A 26,598-nucleotide genomic window follows, 5' to 3' on the forward strand; every position below is an offset into this window, starting at 1 on the left:
AAGTTGCAGGTGTTTGTGTCCACAGTTGCCACACTAGTTCCACACTTTCAAATGATTATCCTTAAAATAAAATAGATATAGGCACAATGTAGCATGTGCATGATACAAAATAAAGTTTCACATCTTACATTTTCCAGCCAAGCACGTACAAAAACAATCTCTCACAGCTCACTAATAAGAACAAGGATTCCATGCACATCAAAGAGATTCTTTCACGTAACAAAATTGTAGTGTCTAAGACTTCAAATGCAAATAAAATTTCATAAGTAAATTTCAAAATAAATCCACTATATGAAAAATAATGAAGTTATTTGAATAATGAAATTACTAATATTATGGAGTGTATTGTTTGATAAAGTTATGAAGTGCATCGGTTAAACCTTTCCTTCACTGTATCAGCAAGCACTATATACATGTAATGAAAGATGCGCTATTGATCAGTTTCATTAGAAAGTGAAATTTTGAACTATTTACAATCAGTAAATGTTCCCTTACAGAAAAACTCGAAGAATGTAGCAACAGTGAGTGTAAGGTGAATTTTAGATTTATTAATAACCTGTGAATACTAGGTCCTTTTTCCCTTCTTTTAGAGGACTGTAGTAGATATGATGGGATGTATGCACACTTTTCTTATCACGCTTTACTAATGATGTATTTTAGTCTTGCATAAAAAGCTTTTCCTATTATTTTTTCGTATTGTTGTCACTTCTTGCATCTGTGAGTTGACTAACCTAACTGATGTCCAAATTTCCTCAGTAACGGTGAAATATAGACCTCTCCTCCTTTCTTGTGGATTGAATTCATAACCTGATAGTTCATTAACAGACGCCATACTACTGATATGAACTTGAAGAGTTTGCATATTTATTGCCTCCAGAACATATCACGATGGTCAGCTTCTTATAGCATCTTTGGATATAGTTTACACAACACATGTTGTCAACTATACGTGGCAGACATTCACAATGATAATATATTTCAAGAACATTTTGTAACAGTCTCATGGCCCTTCTCTTTACACACATTGGGCCCCTCACGAATCTTAGTTTGAAAGAAAAGTATCAATTATGAGTGGTTCTCAAAGTGAAGCACAATGAAGATGACAGAATTATCAAATGCAATTGGCTAATAGAGTTTATGTGTATATGTAAATTCATGAAGACGAGTAAATAAATAGGGTTATAAAACAAATTAACTGTGGATTTTGACTTGTAGTAGTGATAAGATGTTAACCTGTTGGTAACTAGACACAGATTTGCATGCTAATATTGTCTTGTGTTGATGACTGAACGCTGACTGTGATAGATACAAGGCACAAGTTGTCAGAAATATTGGCTCGTGATTCTATATAGAAACAAGTGTATAAATAACTAGTTAAATATATAAATACATATTGCTGGATAATGAGATAAAGGTCAGAATTAATGGTGATTGAATCTTAGTAAACTAAGTGGTAATATGGCTTAACTGTGTGTAAAATTAACAGCGAGACGGACTGTTTTGCTGATACCAAGTACGCCTCTGTGAGGATTTGTGTCATGTAAGTTTCGCAGTTTTTTAAGACGCTCCAGCACCACCACCACCACCACCACCACCACCACCACCACCACCACCACCACCACAACCACATCACATACTCCAGTCAGCATGTGACTTCAACCTAAAATGCTATCAACACTTCGATGGCAGGGTGACATAGATGGTAACTTGTCTGTTATATTTTATGTGCAGTGTAGGTTATTTGATTATCGGCGTTATCTTGGGATTTTGAACACTCGGTGACCACAATCTGTCAATCAGCATTTGTCTTCTATGCCTATCGACAGGGCACAGTATATAGAGTTTTCAGTGCCATTGCAGACAACATGTGATCTCAACTCCTCTGGGTGAGGACTACCTTGCAGGTTTTTACAAAAACATTGAATGTAGCATTTTCCCATAGGTGTTATAAACACAACAGATACACATGACAGAGACTTTAGTCATCAATAATAGTGGTTGTGAGGTGAAGAATGTTCAGAATGCATTTTCTCCTGGGAAGGAAGTTCCTTGAAGGTTTTTTGACAGAGAGCAGAAATGAGAAAATCAGAGGGCACAAGGTGATGTGAAGAAGGCAGGTGCGGAATGACTTCCCAACCCACCTCCTGTATAGTGTTTTTTACCAGTCTAGCAGAATGCGATCAGGTGTTGTTGTGGAGTAGCATCACTTCATGCATTCTTGCTCCTTGTTGTTCTTGGACTGCATGTGCAAGTCATCTCAATTGTTGATAAATATCAGCAGTGATAGCCACACCTCGGGGAAGAAAGTCATGGTACTCGACATCATCACTGTTCCACCAGATGCATAACATTGCCTTCTGTGGGTGAGTGCAGGTGCTTCTACAGGGAGTTGCTGCTTTGTTTGATCTCATCCCTTCCTTTCTTTTCATTATGGAAGCATAAAGACACCATTTCTCATCATCAGTAATGGTACAGGATAGGAATGGTCAGTATTGTTCAAAGGCCAATTGGTGATGAGCAATCAAAGAGCACATATGGCCACCTGCTGATTTTTGTGATTTTTTGCTTAGAGCACAAAGTACCCAGGCAGACAATTTTTGAACCTTCCCATTTCATACAAATGTCACACAGTGGTGGAATGATCACATTTCATCATATTTCCCCGTTCTCAAGTACACTGGCATGGATCGTGGTGGATTAATGTGTGTAAATGATCTTCTTCATATCCTGAAGGTCTTCCTGAACATGGAGAGTCACTAAAGTCAAAATGACCATCTTTAAAATGAGAAAACCATTTTCTTACCATGCTCTGTCCATTGGCAAATGTTTCTAGTTGCCTCTGTTGTTACCACACCTCTGTTGAAGTCAAAAATAAGAATACATCAGAATGTTCAGGTTTCTCCACTTGGCACTCCCATGTTGTAGCATCCATAGCTCCACTCACTATCTCCCAATGACAAAATGGATGTTACACAACTGTATTTGGTTTAATGAAGGATACAAACAGCCAACTGATTACATAAATTTTATTCCTGTGACCTGGTTTTGATATCAACCAAGGAGTATCTTCATAAGAATAAGTTAATTACATATATTCACATTGTCTGGAAATATATTAAAACTGTGTGAACTAAAGTGCTAAAGTAAAATAATTTAAAGTTATTTTGGAGATCCATCATTAAAAAGGCCTTCTAAGGTAGGCAGCACATTCCTACGTTCTAGCACAACTCGTACACACATAACCATTAAATCTTCCCACTGAGACTGCACTGTGAGCAACTGTGGATGTTGGGAGAAACAATCTGGGTTGTGGGGGTAAGGAGGAGGCTGGAGTGGGAAGAGGGAGAGGTAGGAGGGTAGGGGTGGGTGGTGGTAAAGTGCTGCTTGTGGGAACATACAGGGACATGATGAAAACAGGGTAGGGCTGCTAAGTGCAGTCAGGAGATTGGACAGAGGGGTGAGGGTGGGGGGGGGGGGGGGGGCAGCATAAAAGGAGAGAAGTAAAAACACTGGGTGTGCTTGTGTAATAGGGGGCTGTGTAGTGCTGGAGGGGGGACAGAGAGGGGGATAGGAGGTTGAAGGACAAAGATTAAGGAAGGTCGAGGCTAGGAGGGTTACAAGAACATAGGATATATTGCAGGGAGAGTTGCCAGCTGCACAATTCAGAAAAGCGGGTGTTGCTAGGAAGACTCCCCATGGTGTGCAGTTTAGTGTTCCCATCAGTTGGGCGATCCAGCTGTTTCTCGGCCACAGTCTGTCAGTGGCCACTCATATGACAGACAGCTTGTTGGTTGTCATGCCCACGTACAATGCAGCACAGTGGTTGCAGCCTAGCTTGTATATCACATTACTTGTTTCACAGGTAGCGCTGCCTTTGATGGGATAGATGGTGCTTGTGACAAAAACAGAGTAAGTGGTGGTGGGAGGATGTATAAGACAGGTCTTGTATCTAGGTCTGTCACAGGGATATGAGCGATGAGGTAAGAGGTGGAGGAGGGATGGATGATGCTATTGTATAGATTTCGTGGGTGGCAGAATACCACTGTGTGAGCGCTGGGAAGGATAGTGAATAGGATATCCCTCATTTCAGGGCATGACGGCAGGTAGTTGAAACTCTGGCAGGGAATGTGATCCAATTGCTCCAGTCCCAGGTGGTACTGAGTCATGAGGGGAATGCTTCCCTATGGCCAGATATGGGGATTATGGAAGGTGGTGGGTGACTCAAGAGATAAGGCACAGGAGATCTGTTTCTGTGCAGGGTTGGGAGGGTAATATTGGTCTGTGAAGGTCTCAGTGAGGTCCTCATTATATTCAAGAGGGACTGCTTACCCCTACAGACGCAACTGCCACAGTTGGCTAGGCTTTATTGCAGGGACTTATTGGTACGGAATGAGTGACAGCTGTAGAATTGGTGGTGCTGGTGGTTGGTAGGTTTCATATGGATGGAAGTACTGATGCAGCCATCTTTGAGGTGGAGGTTAACAGCGAAGAAGTTGGCTTTCTGGAATGAGGAGGATCAGGTGAAGTCAATGGGGGAAAAGGTGCTCAGGTTCTGGAGGAATGTAGATAGGGTGTTGTCATGCTTGATCCATATCATAAAGATGCTGTCAGTGAATCTGAACCAGGTGGGGTTTTGGGATTCTGGGTACATACGAATAATTTCTCTAGATGGCCCATGAAAGGCTGGCACAGGATGGTGCTTAGCCGGTGTCTATTGGTGTACCCCAGATTTGTTTGTAGGTGAGGCCTTCAAAGGGGAAATAATTGTGGGTGATGGTATAGTTGGTTGTGGTGCTCAGATAGGTGATTGTAGATTTGGATCAGTTGGCTGTTCGGATAGGTAGTGTTTAATAGCAGCAAAGCCATGGACATTAGGGATGTTAGTGTAAAAGGAGGTGGCATCAATAGTGACGAGCAGAGCTCCATGTCTTAAAGAAACAGGAACAATATTGTAAGTAGCAGTATGTCATTTTCGTAATACAGGGTGTTTGAAGAAGAACTCCCTAGTTTTAATGTGTACAAAGTGACATACACTGTTCTAGTTTGTGGTGTTTGTTTCATCAACTTCCAAGTTTGGCTCTCATGTGGTTGGCAGGTCGGGTTCACCTTGAGATGGCACCAGTGCTGTTTATTTTCCTCTGTTCCCTCAGTTCCTTGTGTGCAGTGCAGTGCAGTGCAGTGCAGTGCAGTGCAGTGCAACTCAGCAACAATTTGTACTCTGCAACAGAAAGTGCAGTGTGTTATTTGGCTTGTGAAAACTGAGTCAGTTATAACAGTGAAACATAATTTTAGCCATCAGTATGGTGGTGAACCACCTTCAGAAAAAATTACCCGTCATTGGCTAAAATGTTTCAAGGAAACCGGTAGTGTTTTAAAAGCAAAATCACCAGGTAGACCAAGAACTTCTGAAAATGTTGTTGAACAGATTCGTGTATCGTGTGTTCGGAGCCCGAAGAAGTCTTTGGCCAGACGTGGTCTATAATCAGGAGTGCCTAAAGGAACTGTGTATGATGATGTGTGTAGAAGACTTAAATTGCACGCCTACAAATTGCAATTGTTATGTGAAATAAAACCTACTCAGAAAATCGAGAGGTATGAGTTTGCTGTTGACTTTCTACACAGAATTGATGATGTCAAGATCAGAGACATCAGTCATTTACGTGAAAGAATCGTCATGGTGGTTGGGACAGTTACACTTGAAATGTTGGTGAATACTTGGCGACAAGTGGCATATCGTCTTGACGTGTGCAGGGCAACAAATGGATTCCACGTTGACGTCTACTAACATTAAACAAAATTAGGGAGTTCTTTTTCAAACACCCTGTGGTGTTGTCATTATTCTATCCTAGATTTTTCATTGCTTGGTTTTAGTGTTGACTTTAGAAGATAACCTCAACTTATTTGACATGAGCACTTTGTTTTTATTATACCTCCAGCCAATGTGAATCTATGTAACTTTTTCTGCAACTTGTTCTGATGACGGTACCCTTTGTTGGTATCGAAACCAGATCAATGCAATAAAATTTCTGCAACTGGTTGGCCATTTTATCCTTCATTAATATATATAACAAAAATCTCAGAAAGTTCATGATCAGTTTACTTGAAACAATTACATGATGATAAACATTAATACAGGTATAAGCTATATTATTTTTAAACAAGTGTGTTCAGCTTTTCTTTTAAAACTGACTTCAAGAAGGAGAATGCTGTGCTGTGCTGTGAAAATGTGCAGTTTTGTTTTGGTTTTCATTCTCACTAACAGTTTTAACTGCTGTAGCAGGGCATTTAAACCATTAGACAAATTGCTTCCCCTATTTATATTCCTTCTCCTTATTCATAATTTTGCACAAAAATTCTACACAGCAATATGCTGTGGTGTTTTCTTCCTCACAGTTAGTTTTCACAAAGAAACATGAAAGTTGTATTATGGCTTATCGGCTTATGGTTAGAATCTGAACTGTCCAAAACTGGCACTCTTATGCATTCACTGATTAAAACTATAAGAAATACTGTCATTGAAACTATTATCTACACAGATCCAGAAGCCGGAGAGGTCTCCACATACCCCATATGCCATTGTTTCTAACTGATTTACCCATTCATTTACATGACTTCATTGCCAGTCCAGGTTTCATATGCAATAACAATAAACAAGGCTCAACATCAGAGAGACAGAGAAAGGGGAAGATAAGATGGGAAGAGAGGGGAGGGGAGGGGAGGGGAGGGGAGGGGGAAGGTGATTTGGATATGTATCCAGTTCCCATACATATTTAGCAATTTTGAAGCACTGCTGAGTTTGCATTGAAAGTATAATGTCAAGTTTTTTCTCCCCCCGATTTCATCAAGGATTCATGTCAAAGAAATTGTCGCTCATTATTCTGCAGTATCTGTTGCTCGATCCTCCAGAGCACTGGTCGCCAAACTTATGAAGCTTCTTAGCTACAGCACCGCTTTTAAATCTTTCTGTGAGCTACCAAAAGAAACTAGCACAGAAATAGGAAATTTTTTATATTACATTTTTTTGCCTATAAACTTACATTTATAACAAATATGAAATGAATTTTAATTAAACTATGTACTGTAAAGTGGGGTGAATAGTAACAGTTCTCAGCTTCAAAAGAAAAAATTGATAATTTTAAAAATATATATGAAAATCAAAATTAAATGGTAGGGCTTCTGCCTAGCTTTAAACTGACAATTAGGTTTGGGACCTAGTATTATAACATAAAGAAATAAAAACGAGGTGTTTCCATCCATCCCAAAAAGAGCAGTGAATAGAAACAGCAGTTTTAACCTTATTATTGGTCTCTGAGGTGAGTAAGGACATGGAAAATGTGTTTTGAATCCAGGTGAATAAGAAACAAAATTTACCTGGTTCAAAAAAGTTTTTAATCAATAAAAGAACTAAGTAGGCTACTTTGTTTTAACATTAAATTGATGAACCTGGTTTGCTTATTAATACGTTAAGTTCCTGGCATCAGTTTAAAAATGATGTCTTTGAGTCTACAACTCGCACCCCTAGAAGTAACGAAGAGCTTTCGAACAGTATCTCCTTGATTAAAAACTATATGGCTCCTCTTCTGTTTGAATTGTTTAATTGGTCTTTTTGCTTAAAAAATCAATGTAGTCCCTGCCTTCCAAATAACAAATTTTGCATGTATACAATCTAAATGACTGCTTTCATTTTCCATATACATCAACCACAGCATAATCTCCTGAGCTGAGGGTAGTGACAGGTGGTTCTCCAATTCTGTCAGATTCTTAGTTTTTTTCTGAGGAAACAGTGATGACAACTGTTTTATTCACCTTATTAACCCCAAAAACAAGTCCCAACATTTTCAATTAGCCAAAAGACAAGTCATGTTAAAAGTATATTTTAAAACTGAGTCTTTTGTTAATGAAACGGAACTGCAAATTTGCTTACCATGTACTTCAACTAAAACAATACAATTTAGACTGGTATTTACAAAGTTTGAAGTAAACAAATTCAGCAGCACATATGATGTTCATCACAGAATGAACAAAATATCAACCGATAGTGTTGTCAACTTTGAAATTCGTATTTCCCCTGTAAGAATGGTTCAAAAATAACTTAGAGAAACAAATTTGTGAATAATATTCCCATTTGTGTTCAGTCATGACAGCATAGAACTTTTCTGGGATTTTTGTTTCTATCATATTATTCTTACTGCCCATTTTTTTTCAGTCAGAGTAATGTTCCCCCGGTAATTATTCCATAAAACATTAGTAATTGGAAATGTATTAAATATCTCAGGAGGTTGATTCATTTGCTTCCAAATCTAGCAGTTACACAAAGAGCAAAAGTAGCTGAATTTAATTTTTTGAGAAGCTCAGTAATATGCTTCTCCCAGTTCAAGTTCACATCAGTATGTACTGACTCCTGTTCTTGTGCTACATCATTTGTTGATATTACTCTATTTGTCAAACAGAACTGAGTATAGTGTGTTTCCTCAAAATTTAAGGATAGAACATTTTCAGAGGACCACTTAATAATTCTTTGTAAAATGTCATTAACAGTCTCTTCCATTGCTTTCTCTCTGATGGGATTTATTATGACACCCGTATTGTCTGTAAAAAGTACCAATTCTCCTTGTTGAATGTTTGAGTGGAAGGTCATTCACATATGTCAGGCAGAGGAGTTGATCCAAACATGAACCTCATGGGTCTCCTTTTTGTGATTTCTCACAAGTCACTAAAATTTACTACCTTTCCAACGTTATTTGAATTATTCAGCATAACTTTTTCCATTCTCTTTGAGTATGATTTGAACCAGTTGACTGTAAGGCCATCAGTATAATAAAACTTAAGTTTTTCTATTATTCCAATTCCATGAAGTCCATGGAACATTAACCTTAATCTTCCTTCCAGCAGATATGAGCTTCTTGAAATACTGAATTCATAAGTCAGGTCATTTACAACTATATAATCATAACCATCTTTGTGAGGCAAAGGTGCTTTAGCGTGCATGTATTTGAATAAATTCATTTTAAATGGTAAAGACATAATGTAATTGACGTTCCTGTCTTGGTTATAGGTTTGGCATGCCTGAAATTTCTTAGATGGAGGCTGTTTAATGCCACCACTCCTCTAACAGAGAAAACCTGGGGCATTCTTCAGCAACTGTTATTGGGAATGTTTGTGGTATGTCATGGGCCTCCAAGATAGGGGATCTCGGTATAACTACTCAGATTTAAGAATGGGACAAACTTGTATTTGTAGGAAAAAATCTGCCTTAATCGGTGCTATGTGTTAATGAGATACACAGTTGTTGATGGTATGAGTAGGTAGCAGGTGCTTTTTGAGACAACTAGTGGTTTGCAAGTCATAGAAAGTCAGTTGCTTCCAGACCAGATGCAGTAACTACTGCTTAATCCTGAGCAACTTGAGCCATCAAGAAATGACTCTCCAGGAAGCTTTCAAATTCATGAAACAACTCATAGTGCTGTAATACACTTTGTTTCTTGTGACCAGGAATATTCATTGTTAGGATCTAGATAATTTTTGAATTTGACCGACAACATAAGATGTCAGCCTCAGAATGATGTTTACTTTTAGTTGCTGTAGCATCAACCTGAGATAATTGTATTCTTTACACATTTATTGCAGTAGCTTAAAATAAAGATGACATTTTCTTTCACAAGATTTCAGTTAAACTGATTCCATGATTTTTCATAAAATGTAAAGTCCGCCCCTGGTAGCTGAGTGGTCAGCACAACGGAATATCATACCTAACGGCCCGGGTTCGATTCCCGGCTGGGCCAGAGATTTTCTCCACTCAGGGACTGGGTATTGTGTTGTCCTTCTCATCATCATTTCATCCCCATCAACACGCAAGATGCCGATGTGGCGTCGACTCAAAAGACTTGCACCAGGCAAACGGTCTATGCAATGGGAGGCCCTAGTCACACGGCATTTCCATAACATGTATAGCTTTTCTGTCTGTTAACCAGACTTTTAATATGTAAAAACTAATAGTCCTCATATATGTTGGTTCTTTCCACATTACTGATAGAACAGTATGTTACCTTTGATTGCATCACTTTTATAATTGTAATAAACCTTTTGTTTCGTTCAGCATTCTGTAAAGCTTCCAATAAGATGAGAGAATTGTTTCGTAAATAAATTTTTCAGGTGGCATAGTTAAAATTTATCATTCCACAAACAAAGCATTTATTTTCACTGTTCATAGTAGTCAAACATAGTGACTGACAGAAGTGTGTCATAATCTCAGTTACACTGTCTTCCAAACAGAAAACGTTTTCATTACTGGGTATAACAGGAAGACTTAACATTTCCAAAGTTAAGTTCATACAAGGTTTTTCATCTTTTTTATACAGTTAAAAATAACAGACATAGATACTCAGAACAAAATGTCTGTATCTTCTTGTGATTGATGGCTGCTGGGTAAAGGTGTCATTCTGAGTGGTGCAGCAGTGATCCACTCCAATGAAGTACACGCATTTGTGTTGCTCCAGTCCCTTTTCATTTAACATAAAAAATACAGATTTATCTATTTCTTTCACAAAATCATGATGAGTAAATACTCTTTAATCATATTTTTATGCATCTTCATCCTCATGTTGCTTAGGCAGTAAAGGTAGCAGTGTGCTCAGAAATTCCGTCCCACTACAATGTGTACATTTCTTAGCAAAAAGGCGTATGACACAAAAGTGGAGAGATCATATCTCAAATTAATTTCACAGCTGGGGTTTCTGCATCCATTCCCACTTTCCCTACAATCCTTTCTTACAGAGCAGTATTTGCACTGCACTGCTGCGAAAATAGCTTCAGGCAAATTTACACAGTAGAATGGTGCAGAGTGCATGCAGAGTGTTATCTTTATTGCTGCAATTATAAACTATACCCAATACAAAAAGGCCAGCTAAATGCTCCCTGTTTGTTGATGGCCGTTTGATGTAATTTTGTTCTCCCAACTATACAGTGGTAACTCATAAGCTGCAGGTGACACTTTGGAGGTTTCAGGAGTGGACTGCCAGTACAGACTTCACATTTTCTTTCTGAAGTACATGTTGCACTAATTTCACCCACAGCCAATACATTTTTAATATACCTTCACTGCACTTTAACTTGTCCATAGTCTTATTCATCACCCGAGGTAGATATTTGAAGAAATTGTACAGCAAATTGAGTGCAGTTAATTTAGCTGCATTGGAACTTTATGCAAAATCGGTGGCAATGAGTGAAAAATGCTTGCCGGACCAGGATGCAAACCTGGGAACTGCTTATTAGGCAGTTTGCACTACCCAGACATAGTGCTTATCGCAAATGCACGAACTATCTCGTCGTTCTCCCTGGCCTGACCCACGCTCCCAACTAGCACCACTATCCACAGTCCCGTCCATGTCTTCCGTGTTCACATATTTTAGATTCCCACTGGAAGTTGGATGAAGTGTGCATCCACACTGAAGGTTGTCACTACGCATTCATGTAAATTTTGTATACTGATGTACAGGGTGACCCAAAAGCCCATCAACATTTGAAACTGAACTAATACACAAGATGTAGGTTGAGAGGTAAAAATTGACACAAATTCCTGAGGTTTTATTGAAACCAAAAACGAATGCAAAAACTGGCCGACAGGTAGAGCTGGCTACCAACACATCAGTGACACCACATGAGAATCATTTATAATATAAGCGATAGTGAGAGAGCGAGTTGGATCATCCCTAGCCTGGCTGATAAACACCTGCTGCAAACTATGACTTTTATGCAGGATGGTGCTCCACTCCATATTGCTACATGTGTGGAACATCCCTTTCACATGTTGTTTGGTGAAAATCATGTGCCGAGCTGCCACTTCCCAGGCTCCCGGCCCTCATCTGTGTTATTATTGGTTTTGGGGTTACGTGAAGTCACAAGTCTACCATAACTATCCGACCTCATCAGGGATGATAAAGACAACACCTGACAGCAATTTCTCATGGTAACTACTGATATGATGTACAATGCTGTTCACAATGTTGTTCCTTAACTACAGGTGTTGTTGATGAATGACAGCTGACATGTTGACCACTTGTTATAAAGATCATCGCTTTTGCTAAAAATCATTTGTTAAGCTGATAATCGATTTTGTATCGTGTGAAGCACCATGTGTTGGTCATTTTGTGCACTTTCTTTTGTTTCGATAAACCCCATGTCATTTCAATCATGTCCCATCAGTTATTCCCCTCTACCCACATTATTCAGTGAAGTATTGAATTTTCAAATGTTAATGGGCTTTTGGGTCACTGTGTACAATCTCTATGCATTTTATCCTTAGCCAGTAAATCTTTAATACACTTACACTCCACTTTAATTTCTTTGTGGTCTTCTTCATCATATGATTTAAATCTGCAAATAGGATACAATAAACTTTATCTACTAATGTAAACTCCTTTGTGATTTAAATGAGCAAACTAACAATGCTTCAGTGTTTGTAGATAGTTTGAAGTGAGGCGACTTTGTGTTCTGTAACATTGTTTCCCCACACAGCGTTTTAAGGATCAATTTGCCCATAGGTTCATGGTGTTTTGCATAGGGTCATATGTGATGGTCATCTGCTGAACTCACAGATTGCTTTTGAGAATATCCGGGATAGTTCATTCGTGATATTTAGGATGCCTTTTCTATGCAAAAGCTGCGTAAAGAGGTGTCATCCCGCTCAGTTAATGGGCATACTGTAAGCAGTGGCAACAAGGCTGCTGATGCACCAGTCGAACAGGCTTGTCAGGAAAATGCCATGACAGTGTGCGAGGTTGCCATGCATTTGGTGATATCATTGGTGAGGAGGGCAGTTGTTGCTTTGCAGGAAGAGAGGGGCTGACTGAGTGTGGAAGGGAACAAACCTTGGATGATTTAAATCAACCACACAAGTGAGGCATATCTTCCTCCAGTTATTCAAACTGAATGATGTAATGCTATTTCACCTCCTTTTAAAGGCCTGCCATCAACCCTTGGATTCCCTGTACGAGATGAAGGATCTCTGCAATGTGTCAATTTGTAACATTACTGCAACAGTGAATCGTGGTTTATTAATCTCAAGACATACATTTACAATCTTCATAATTTGTGTAGAGGAGACACACCAGAAATTTGCATCCTAGTTACAATAGTTCTGGCAAAAAATAATATAGCATTAAAATAATGCATATACACTCCTGGAAATGGAAAAAAGAACACATTGACACCGGTGTGTCAGACCCACCATACTTGCTCCGGACACTGCGAGAGGGCTGTACAAGCAATGATCACACGCACGGCACAGCGGACACACCAGGAACCGCGGTGTTGGCCGTCGAATGGCGCTAGCTGCGCAGCATTTGTGCACCGCCGCCGTCAGTGTCAGCCAGTTTGCCGTGGCATACGGAGCTCCATCGCAGTCTTTAACACTGGTAGCATGCCACGACAGCGTGGACGTGAACCGTATGTGCAGTTGACGGACTTTGAGCAAGGGCTTATAGTGGGCATGCGGGAGGCCGGGTGGACGTACTGCCGAATTGCTCAACACGTGGGGCGTGAGGTCTCCACAGTACATCGATGTTGTCGCCAGTGGTCGGCGGAAGGTGCACGTGCCCGTCGACCTGGGACCGGACCGCAGCGACGCACGGATGCACGCCAAGACCGTAGGATCCTACGCAGTGCCGTAGGGGACCGCACCGCCACTTCCCAGCAAATTAGGGACACTGTTGCTCCTGGGGTATCGGCGAGGACCATTCGCAACCGTCTCCATGAAGCTGGGCTACGGTCCCGCACACCGTTAGGCCATCTTCCGCTCACGCCCCAACATCGTGCAGCCCGCCTCCAGTGGTGTCACGACAGGCGTGAATGGAGGGACGAATGGAGACGTGTCGTCTTCAGCGATGAGAGTCGCTTCTGCCTTGGTGCCAATGATGGTCGTATGCGTGTTTGGCGCCATGCAGGTGAGCGCCACAATCAGGACTGCATACGACCGAGGCACACAGGGCCAACACCCGGCATCATGGTGTGGGGAGCGATCTCCTACACTGGCCGTACACCACTGGTGATCGTCGAGGGGACACTGAATAGTGCACGGTACATCCAAACCGTCATCGAACCCATCGCTCTACCATTTCTAGACCGGCAAGGGAACTTGCTGTTCCAACAGGACAATGCACGTCCGCATGTATCCCGTGCCACCCAACGTGCTCTAGAAGGTGTAAGTCAACTACCCTGGCCAGCAAGATCTCCGGATCTGTCCCCCATTGAGCATGTTTGGGACTGGATGAAGCATCGTCTCACGCGGTCTGCACGTCCAGCACGAACGCTGGTCCAACTGAGGCGCCAGGTGGAAATGGCATGGCAAGCCGTTCCACAGGACTACATCCAGCATCTCTACGATCGTCTCCATGGGAGAATAGCAGCCTGCGTTGCTGCGAAAGGTGGATATACACTGTACTAGTGCCGACATTGTGCATGCTCTGTTGCCTGTGTCTATGTGCCTGTGGTTCTGTCAGTGTGATCATGTGATGTATCTGACCCCAGGAATGTGTCAATAAAGTTTCCCCTTCCTGGGACAATGAATTCACGGTGTTCTTATTTCAATTTCCAGGAGTGTATTAATAAACAGCAATTCTTAATTGGTGGAATAAATAACAAGTTTATCAGTTTGTCCTTCATGAATTCATCCACTGAGTAATTTGAACAGAATAATATTGACACAGGGGGAAACATCATGGAAAAAAGGGAAAAAAAATGATTAATGAAAATTTGACGAGCAGATGGTGCTGTAAGTGTTAATGTAAATGGGGTCAGCTACAAATGACAGATGAATTGCAATACAATGGCTATGGTTTGAGTTGCACATTACACCACCCATACCATCCATGACTGCACCGATTTCTTCCATCCGATGTGGTACTACCTTGCCGTGGTGGATGGGCTTGCATAACGAACAGTGCTACAACTGTTATCTGCTGAACTAGCTCAGTCATGCACACTGAACAGTACGGGTGGTGTAATGCTCAACTTATTAGCCATTGTACTGCAATCTGTCTGTCATTTGTAGCCAATCTCATTTATGTTAACACTTGTAGCTCCACCTATTGTCTAAATTTTCATTAATTGTTTTTTGTTGCATGACATTTTCCACTGCATCAATAATGTTCTGTTCAAATTTGATGTCATTCTGAGCAGCGGTTCTCTTTCTACACTATTTTGAAACTGGAACTTTGATTATGGGTACCCTGTATATATGAACAATATTCTAGATACTCAAGTGAAGTGATTTTATATGAAAAATTCATATATCTTTTAAAAGTAACGTTGAACATCAGTCATTCATTGAGCAGATGTCACAACCTCCTTCTGCCATAAACTGTTCCCTTTTATTTTATTATAAATCTTCATTCCTGTATATTGAGAGTCTGGGCATAGAATCTGTGACATGTTACCTTTGTCACCTCCCAGTAATTTTACACCATTGAGCAGTATATAAAATCAATAAAAATGAGAAAGATTTTTTAAAAAATATGAAAATATGGTTCAAAATATTGCCTTCTGCTGTACCGTGTGTGAATTTATATTTCACTCAGCTCTTCAGCTAAGTCTCACTTATTTTGTTTGTATGTTAATATACTTGTCTTCATGTACTGTCTTTTTTTACTCAGAAGACCACTGCTTTATATGCTACTATATTGTAAGACCCAGCTGCAAGACCCAACCTACACAACCACCCAACACTATCTGTTCCAATCCTGTCACAGTCATATCCTGTCTTACTAGATGTAGGGCCACTAGAGATCAAAAATGAGCTCTGTGTACTTGCTTGGAACTTACTAGTGGGTCTGAAACATATCTTGTGAAAGATGTATTATTTTTAAATTTTTAAAATTCTTATGATGAAATAATTAATCTGTACGAGAACAACATTGTAAAATAAGTATATAACATCAAGGACTACAGAATGACTACTAGTTGTAATTCAAAGGCACTGTATATGCAAAATGTCAAAGAAAATCTGTAAACCTCATTCAATTTTTTGTGAAACAAAAGATTCGGAAGTGAGGTCTTCCACTTCTTGTAACTCACTTCAGATGTCTACGAACCTATAGGACATGCATGTAATTGAGCTATGTAATTTATGTAATCTATTGAATAATAATTGTCCTACTAACAGTAAATGTGTCTGAATTCCTTGTAGAAACCTTTTAGAAATGATGTATTAATTTTACTATATGAATTTCATATTGCAGACGAATGAGTCGGCAATTGTGTGTGCATTGTTTGAAGGCAGAATGACCGATAGCTTATTGCATCATGCCATTTAAATACTGCGTTCTTAAAAAGTAGAACCTGCATATCCTTTTATATGAAGTTCAAACTAATACTTATTACCACTTATTAAGTGGAAGCCAGTTTAATACTTCCACGGTCAAAAAGCTTTCAAACAGTGACCATGTACAATAACCACCAGGGCCTGATCTATGAAAGATAACAAGCGATGACCTACACAATACAATGAACATAATACAATATAACAAATAACTGATTACTTATTGATGTGTGTTGTTATAGTGACCACATCACACCATTGCATTTGCAACTTGTCTTTCCCAAGGCAAACCTTTATTTGTGCTTAACATACGTTTTTTTATTATTATTATTATTATTATTATTATTATTTATTTTATGGCCTTCATTGGACCACTGTAGTCAAAAATACAAAGTTCTAAACAAGTTGTTACAAATGGATACAATTTGGTTCAAAAATAACTTAATATATTTAGGTAATATAGTTATTAGAGGCTATTCTTATATGAAAGGTGTTTTGCTCTTCTGTCTGCCCAATATTTCTTCATTCTTTCAGATATTTTCTTTCTTTCTTCATCTGAGACAACTCTTCCTGTACTCCTTTTATTGATTTTCATTTGTAATCTGGTTTGTGGGTCTTGCAGTATTCTGGTTTTCTCTGTCTTGTTTTTTAGGTCATCTACTGTAATTTGAAGCTCTTTTATATCGTCCTTAATTTCTGTGATCCATTTAATGTCGCTCTTGCTATTCCACAATTTTTGTATTATTTTTTTACTAATTCTGTTTTCTGGAGTTCTCATCAGATGTCCAAAGAATGAGATGCGTTTCTTCCTGATTGTGCTCATGACTGGTTCTATTTTCTTATATACTGTTTCATTTGATGCTATTCTCCAATGTCCATTTATTTTATACTGTTTATTTATACATGTCCTAATTATTCTTCTTTCTATTTTTAGTATTCTGTCAATTTCTGCTGTATTAGTTGTTTTGAAGATAGTTTCAGCTGCATACGTTATTTCTGGTTGTGTAACTGTTTTATAGTGTTTTAATTTTGCATCTATAGATAGGCTTTTTTTGTTGTATGTAGTTTTGGTAATGTAATTTGCATAGTTCAGTTTTTTTATTCTATTTTGCCATGATGGCTTCTCATTTAGATTGTATGTTATTATTTCGCCTAAATACTTAAATTTATCAACAATTTTGATTTCCTGTTCTCCTATTGTAATTTTGTTTGCAAGTGGTGGATCAGTTAGCATAATCTCCGTTTTTTCAAATGATATTCTAAGGCCTACTTTCTGTGCTATTTCTTGTAGTGATTTCACTTGTTGCCTGGCTTCTTGAACGGTGTTGGCTACGAGAGCAAGATCATCAGCGAATCCCAAGCAGTTTAAGCTAATATCATCTTTTGCACTTCCAATTCTCCACATGCCTTATAATTTTTTTGTTCTTTAAGAATTTCTTCTACTTCTTGGAAAGTTGGAGGGTCTAGTTTGTTAGGTTTGGTTTTTATGGGGTATTTATGTTGATTTGTAAGGGTTCTTTGGGTTCCTCGCAATTCAGAAGTTTTACTCAGTTTAATTATTTTCCTCATCGTATTATCTGTCAGGAAGGAAGGGTTACAGATCCTATGACATCATCTCTGTACCCTCCATCTCTATATGCTCAGAGAGTCACCTTGCGAGAGTCCGCTGCTGCCTATTTAACTGAAAACTCTTCACTTGAACCTGTTATCGAGTACAAGTGGACTGTACCAGCATAGAAATGAGAGTGAGTATGCAAGGTTGCAAGTACGACCAAGGATTTGTGGCATTGCCAGTACATACACGTACAGATGGGCATGGCTATTATTATGTAGGGTCCCACCAATACAGTAACTGCTAATGTAGCAGTGAATATTGTTAATATTGTTCTCTCTCTCTCTCTCTCTCTCTCTCTCTCTCTCTCTCTCTCTCTCTCTCTCTCTCTCACACACACACACACACACACACACACACACACTCACTGTATATGCGAAGTGTCAAAGAAAATTGGTAAATTTCATTGAATTTTTTGTGAAACAGAAGATTCAGAAGTGAAGTCTTCCTCTTCTTGTAACTGACTTCAGATGTCTATGAACCTACACGACATACATGTAATTGATGTCGTCTATTGAATAATAATTGTCATACTAACAGTAAATGGGTCTAAATTCATTGTTGAAACCTTCTAGAAATCGTGTGTGTGTGTGTGTGTGTGTGTGTGTGTGTGTGTGTGTGTGAGTGTGAGTGTGAGTGTGTGAGAGAGAGAGAGAGAGAGAGAGAGAGAGAGAGAGAGAGGGGGGGGGGGGGGGGAGGATGGAATATCAAAAATATAAGGAAAAGATAGGCTGCTACTTACCATAAAGATGATATGTTGAGTGCAGACAGGCACAATGAAATGACACTTACACATAGCTTTCGGCCATAGTTTTCTTCAATAAAGGATACAGGATACACACACACAGTCATCCACACATAAATCTCACCTCATGCACATGACATCCATCTCTGGCAACTCAGACCAGAATGCAACTGTTACATAGCATGGAAGCAGAAAATTGGAGGGGGAGGGGAAGGGTCAGCAAGGCACTGGTGGGGGCGAGAGAAGAGTGCTGTCTGGTAGAGCATGCAGGGACTGAACTGCCAACAAATGCGGTGTGTGGAGGATGGTTGGATGGAAAGTGAAAAAGGAGAGGAGTGAGGAAGGGGAAAGATGGGTGGGTGTATTGGCAGAGGGCCATGCACAGAGTGTGTGGGAGACGAGAATGAGGAAGAGGTGATAGGTCAGAGGGGATGGAAACTGTTGGGTGGAAGGGGTGGGGGCAGTATATTACCATAGGTCGAGGCTGGATGATTATGGGAGCAGAGAAAGTCTTGTAAGCATAACTTCTATCTGTACAGTTCAGAAAAGCTGGTGGTAGAGGGGAGGATCCAGATGGTTCAGGTAGTGAAGCAGCCATTGAAAACAAGCTTGATATGTTCAGCCACATGTTGTGCCACAGTATGGCCTGCTTTGCTCTTGGCCACAGTTTGGCAGTGGCTATTCATCCTGGTGTACAGCAGGTCGGTCATACCAATATAAAATGTTGCGTAATGATTGCGGCAGAGCTAGTACATGTAATATCTGCTTTCGCAGGTGAGCTAACCTGTGATTGGATAGGATAAGCCTGTGACAGGACTTGAGTTGGAAGTGCTGTGGAAGACTCAGGTGGAAGACTGGCCCAATCCACACACCCTGCTAGAACCATTGCACAGCTTTTTATATTGGTATGACCAACAACCAACTGTTCACCAGGATGAATGGCCACTACCAAACTGTGGCCCAGAGCAAAGTAGGCCACTCAGTGGCACAACATTCAGCTGAATATAACATGCACTATTTCAATGGCTGCTTCACTACCTGAGCCGTCCGTATTCTCCCCTCCACTACCAGCTTTATGAACTGCACAGATGGGAGTTACCCTTACAACACATTCTCTGCTCCTGAAACTATGCCAGCATTGATCTACAGTAACATACTGTCCCCACACTCTCCACCTAACAGTTCCTATTCCTTCTGTCGTATCACCTCCTCCCTATTCTTGTTTCCCACCCTCTTTGTGTGTTGCTTTCTGCCAACACACCTGTCCATCTTTTCCCGCTCCTCTCCTTTTTTGCTCTTTTGCTCCTTTTTTCCCCATCTCCCTGTCCCACAACCTACCGACACTGTGCCTTGTGGCAGTCTAGTCCCTGCACACTCCACCAGACAGCACTCCTGTCCTCCTCTCATACCCTGCTGTCCCTTCCCCTCATGTGCCCCATCCAGTTTCTTGATCCCATGTTACATGGCAGTTGCAGAGTGTGTGTGTGTGTGTGTGTGTGTGTGTGTGTGTGAAAGAGAGAGAGAGAGAGAGAGAGAGAGAGAGAGAGAGAGAGAGAGAGAGAGTGTGTTTTTCCTTTACTGCAGAAGACTTTGGCTGAAAGTTATATGTAAGTGTCTTTTTGTTGTGCCTGTCTGCAACTCTGTGTGTTGCTTTTACAGTGAGTAGTAATCTTTTCCTTGTATTGTTATACATAAGTATGGATATCTTTATCTATAAGTGTGTGTGTATGTACGTATATGTGTATTACAGAGGGACCGTGCAAAGACTCCTCTGCATGAAGTCGGAATAGCAGTTGGGTTCTCTGATGCATCTTTGAAGTTAGTCAAACATTGTCAGAGTTCAATTATTTATTAATCGTATTTACTGTCATCTTGTCTGACACCAGCCTTGTAGCCAATGCCTCATTCAGCTGCATGTTGGATTCCCACTGACAGCTACCGAATCAGCTCCTTTTCTGCAGGCCTAGGCTTAGAATGAGTGACCTCACACTGCGGCGTCTTGCTAGTGCGGCTGTGGTCTAGCGAGAATGGTCTTATACTAGCTGCTGGAGTGTCCTCGATCCCACTGTTAATTCTACATTGACCTTTAATGACAATCCATGATGTGGTGTTGTTGGAAGTCGTGTGGTTGGTCGATCTCCTTCCTACCAGCTGGGTAGGTTTCAGGACATAGAGGGGCCTAGTGTCAAACAGGAATGTGGACCCCATGAGGCCCTGCTGCCGGTTTCCATGCTGAAGCTTGGTTCTGTCAGCACTCTGCGATGTGCTGCTGTTGGAAGACAGTCAACTTCTCCATCACCAGTGGTAGGCAGCGAACAGTACAAAGTTCGTCAGTCCGAGACCGTCATCTCAGGTTCATCTTCGGCTGGTTTGTAGACTGTACTGGAGTAACTAGGACAGATTTGCTACAGTGTCATAATTGTGGAATCGAGTGCTATTATTGTGAATACCATCAATCCCAACAAGTACCTCCTTGAGAGCTGGAGAGCTCGAGTATTTAAAGGCACCTAATATGAGGCTATGATGTGATGCTCGGTTCGTCATGACCACGTGTGTCCTCCTTATTATGCTATATTCACTTTTTTTTTTGCTCTTAACTGCTGTTTAGGACCTCTGATACTGGTTCTTGTGAAATGCATACAGTTTCTTTCAACATCTCTTATGAGGTAACAAGTACATGTGTCACATTTCTGTCGATTTTTCTGTCCCATGCTTTTTTATGCTGATTTTGTCCTCTCTCTCTTGGCACAGTGCTATAAGGTGCTGAGGTCTGACCCACTTGCGACATATCACTTACCTCCTGGTTCTGTCTCTGCCTCTGACATGACCACACTTTGCTTGTAGTAAGGTGAATGAGTTTTAATCAAATTTTGTCATTTTCAACCCCTTACTATTCCCTGCCATAACAGTATGTATATACTTTTTGAAGAGTGCTGTAAATTTATTGTAGTAATTAATCTATGTTCAGAGAATGTCTAATGAATCTGTGATGACAGTACAATAAAACAGTACACAAGGATGAAGTGTGCTCAATCAATGGTGATTAATTATTAAAATAAGTTTACAGTTGTCATCATAAAAGTTACATAAATGAATGATAAGCTACAGAACTTTCTATTATCCCACAAATGCAGGTTAATGTGACCAAAAGAATAGACAAGCAGTGTGCATTTTTGCCGTAAGGACATGACAGTAGTGTTGCTTTGTGTCCAGTTTTCATTTTTTCATGATGGAGGTGCAGTAAACAAGAACACAAGCATTTTGTTTGTATTGAACGAATTTTGTATATTCTTCATCTGGAGCATGGACTGTAGCATCAAACTTTTTCCAGGCACTATAATTCTTCTAATGGAGTACATTTGTAATTGTATTCACTGCATCACTTAATTTTAGTTTTTCACTCTCTACAGTCTCACAAAACACAGCTTTGATAGAGGTCACCTGATCCAAACAATCAGTCACTTCACTCTGTCAGTGCCACAGGGGGCATTCATAAATAATGCAACCCTTTTTTTCCGAAAGCAGGTTGATTTTATTCAGGATCCAATATATCATATTATTCCCCACTCTTTTGGCTACAAAACCCTATTTTTTTGACAAAATCTCTGTCAAATGCGACAGTCTTACACCACCTAACTGGAAGGGCCTGTACACCTGCACAATATCAATCTACTGATAGATGTTGGAGCCAGCAACATGCTGCATAAATAACCTCCCCATCATCCCTGTGCTTCCCACCAAGTGCATCCTCCATTAGGCCACACTGATGGATGTCTGAAGGCACGAGATCCAAGCTGTTGGATTGGTGGGGAAGAACAGTCCAATGAAGTTTCGTGAGCTCATCTAGTGTAAGGTCTTGTTTCATCATAGAGAAGCAGAAATTTGTTTGCATTTTTGTGGTGACGAACATGTTGAAATCATTTCTTCAATTTCATGAGGGTAGCACAATACATTTGAGAGTTGATTGTTGCTTCTTGAGGGAGGACATCAAACACAGCGACCTCTTCAGAGTCCCAGAAGACCATCACCATGACTTTACCAGCTCAGTGTGCAGTTTTAATCTTTTTCTTCAGAGGGCAGGTTGTGTGGCGCAGCTCCGTGGATTGCTGTTTCGTTTCTGGTTCAAAGTGATGAACCTATGTTTCATTATCTGTGATGATGCTCAGCAAAAAATTGTCACAATTAGACTCGTAATACCCAAACAATACCACACAGGTGGTCCTTCAGTGTTCTTGATGGTCTTACGTTAGATGGCAAGGATTCCAGATGGCCCACACCATTGAGTACCCCAACTTGTGGACAAGACTCTCAGCCCTACCAACAAAGGCATCTAGTTGAGCAGTGAGTGTTTGATTTTGATTCTTCAATCATCTCAAATGAGAGTGTCTGCTCGTTACAACATTGCAACAGTCATGGCTGTGTGCAGCTGGCTGGCATGTGGGTGATCAGATGAGTTTACACGACCTTGTTGCAATGATGACAGACGCCTTGCCCAATGACTCACTGAGCTTTTATTTACTGTCAGATCTCTGTAGACATTCTGCAAGCACCTATGAATATCTGCGACACTCTGGTTTTCCATCAAAAGAAACTCACTGATGGCTCTCTGCTTGGAATACACCTCTATTATAGATGCCATTTTGAAGACTATGTATAATGTCACCAAAACTTTGTCAAAGTATAGGGGCTGAAGTGGGAATATTCCACGATGTCCCACAACAAATTGTGCATTTTTCCAACCAAAATTGGTTGAGAAAAAAAAGTGTTTACTTATAAAACGCCCCTTGTACTTTACAACAGCATGATCATATACACAACTTGCGTGCTAATCCACGGCTAGCATAACTCCAGCTCACCTCAGTAAGAGAGAGCAAATTAATGGTATGAAGCGACCACAGCACCACCATTCTCTGACTCATCATACTGGCAAAACTACAGCAGGAAGGAAGGAAGTCAACCCAACACCGATGTAACAGCAGCACTTTGATTTTTGTCTATGGACCACTCTATATTAAACTCATATAGCTCCACTTCTGATCTCTAAGGGACACACATGAAATCAGTTGTATCATACCACCAGTGTTGATCCATATGAATGGAAACACCCAATCTGTGACCGAGGCTACAGTTCACCACTCAGTCATGGAACACCTCACTGAGCATAATGTGCTTGAATTGTATGGCTTCTTCAGACCCTGTGCTATCTGTATTCCAAACCACCCTCCCATGTGGGTGCACATGCACCTGTGGGTGGGCATGCGTGTGTGTGGGTATGCACATGTGGTTGCGTGTGCACACACGTGTGTGTGTGTGTGTGTGTGTGTGTTTTCAGTCTGGTTTTGCATCTATTAACAATTCTATACGTCAACTGCACGATGAGTTGCCGTTACTTGTTCCATTATCTATATCCCACAAAGGAACTGTATCTTCAGTAAAAAGTGATATGAGAAAATATGATAGTTTCATAGATGAAACTTCAGTTTTGCTATACAATGATGGCTTTCATGACCGGATGCCTTAGCTGCTGGTGATTCTTCCACACTGTGTGGCAGTGTTCCTTGAAACTTCTCTGTTCCCAACATTTCATCCAGAACTGCACTAGACGTCTTCAGAGGGGCTCCTATGTCTGTTGAGTCTGCCGACTGACAGGTTGGATTTTGGAGAATGACATAAATACTGAGGAAAAGGCACTTGCTTGAAGTTTACATGTGCTAGGCAGAGACAATCCTTGTCAGGGATAAAGTTTAACTATTGATTGTCATCTGTCCAAGAAAAACTTATATATCAGTTCTGTAGAGCTCATGTCCAAGTACCACTAAGCATCATGGCTTCTGCTTTTCTGTTAAAATTATAAGCAGGTTTATACTTTTCAATGGCTTCTCTGTATAGTCATGGGTAATAGCCTGTCATTTTACATAAAATTTTAATTTTTGTGATTTCCTATATGAAAGGCCTGCTTTTCTATGCCTGGATGCCGAATTAAAAGCAGGCTTTCAAGAAAAATGGCTGTTTAGGAAAAGAAGCAAATACATGTTTCTATGACCAAATTACAGCAGGCCAAAGGACAATGATGTAAAAACATAATTTTAAAAAACTTTATTAAAAAATTAACTGATCATATCAGAAGGATCTAACAGAAACGTAGGCACTTCAGTCTGGAACCGCGTGACCGCTACGGTCGCAGGTTCGAATCCTGCCTCGGGCATGGATGTATGTGATGTCCTTAGGTTAGTTAGGTTTAAGTAGTTCTAAGTTCTAGGGGCTGATGACCACAGATGTTAAGTCGCATATTGCTCAGAGCCATTTTGAAACAGAAACATAACATCAGGTTGATTATTAGACCAACGAAGAAAATTTATCAAGCACTCCAATCTGTAAAGGATAAATGATCCATCCATGATATATAAAATTCTGTGTACATGTTGTAAGGTCTGCATTGGAATTACCAAGATAACTGTGAATATACAGCTGAAAAAACGTAATTGTCTTTGACAAGTAGGGACCAGAAAAAAAATCAGCAGTAGCTGAACATGCTCTTCAGTCAGGAAATCATGAAGTGAAATTTGTTGAGACCAAAATTTAACTACACTGATGAAATACTATCCAATTCTATATAGAGAAGCTATGGAAATACGTATCATTTTATCAGGAAAGAAGCAGCCATGAAATTTAGTGTTATATGCACAGTGGTTTTACAGAATTAATACATAATTTTTATTTAGTACAGACAACAATTGAAAGTTATGTTTAACCTCAGATGAGGATTATCTCTGCTGATCATGTGTAAATTTTGACCACGTCCCTTTTCCACACTAATGTATGTCACTCTCCGACATCTGAGCTGTCAGTCGGCCAGACTTATTTGAACCTGGACTACCTCTGAAGGTATCCATTGTATGGATGAAACATTAGGAATGGAGAAGTTTCAGGGACCTTTGACCTACAACCCATATGATGCACCAACAGCTTAATTTTGGTTACCATAGCTTAACTGCTAAGCTTGTAATTTTCACCCCCAAAGTTTGTGTGTGTGTGTGTGTGTGTGTGTGTGTGTGTGTCAGTTGTCAATTATTAAGGAATACATAAATTTAAAAATTATATTAAACATTTCTGTTTCAGCCCCTCCAAAATATATGGAAGTTGTCAATAAATTGACATTGGCAGATGCAAAGGAGGCTGGACCTTTCGTAGATGGCTGTAAGGTAAGTTTCAAAAAATCAAAATATTCTTGCACATTTCTTTTGAGACACTTACTGTGAAAATGAACAGGAGTGTTTGTTTTGGCCAGTTAAGAAAAATCATTTACTAATTGAAGCTACTAAATTTGCAATGTAATTGTGTTCTTTTAGGAATTCAAACTCGTCACTTTCTGTTTCATGAATTGATTTATTTAAATTTGGTTGTTCTGTTTATGCTATTTTCATATAAGGTAACACATGTCGTAGCATTGTTTTACTGTGGCAGCTATAAATGAGTCTTATTTTGCCTTTTTTTAAATAATGAAAACCATTCACTGTACGTGTGTTGATTCATGTGTAAGTGTATGTACACTAGTTTATGATTTGTAATATCTTAATGACTTGTATAATTATGTGTGTGCATCCCTTCAAATTTTAATTTAGACATTTGCAGAATTAATCATGAGTAATTGTCAGTATCTACATATAAGAGGGTAAGTCAATTATTATCCACAAAGTAGTTATAAAATTTTATTGTAATCAAATAGGAAACTTACAAGAACATCATTTTTTGACATAGTCTCCTTGCATTTCAATGCGCTTGATCCATCATTGTACAAGCGTCCTGATGCTCATAAAAGAAGGTTATTGGTTGAGCTGCGAGTCAGGAATGCACCACTTCTTTCACTGCTTCGTCTGAGGCAAATCGACAGCCCCTTAATGCCTGTCTGAGTAGACCATAATGTTGCAG

At 39.9% G+C, this 26,598-nt stretch overlaps 1 protein-coding gene across 1 annotated transcript in view; it reads left to right on the plus strand.

Moving 5' to 3' along the window:
* The window catches only part of LOC126109522 (DNA topoisomerase 2-binding protein 1-like), a 90,641-nt gene that overhangs the window by 18,637 nt on the left and 45,406 nt on the right, over positions 1–26,598 (plus strand). Inside the window, exon 3 of the mRNA XM_049914542.1 lies at positions 25,789–25,871. Within this exon, the coding sequence (XP_049770499.1) occupies positions 25,789–25,871 (83 nt within the window). The remainder of the gene's footprint in view (positions 1–25,788; positions 25,872–26,598) is intronic.

Source organism: Schistocerca cancellata, chromosome 12, assembly GCF_023864275.1.
Source record: "Schistocerca cancellata isolate TAMUIC-IGC-003103 chromosome 12, iqSchCanc2.1, whole genome shotgun sequence".
Lineage (NCBI taxonomy): Eukaryota > Metazoa > Arthropoda > Insecta > Orthoptera > Acrididae > Schistocerca > Schistocerca cancellata.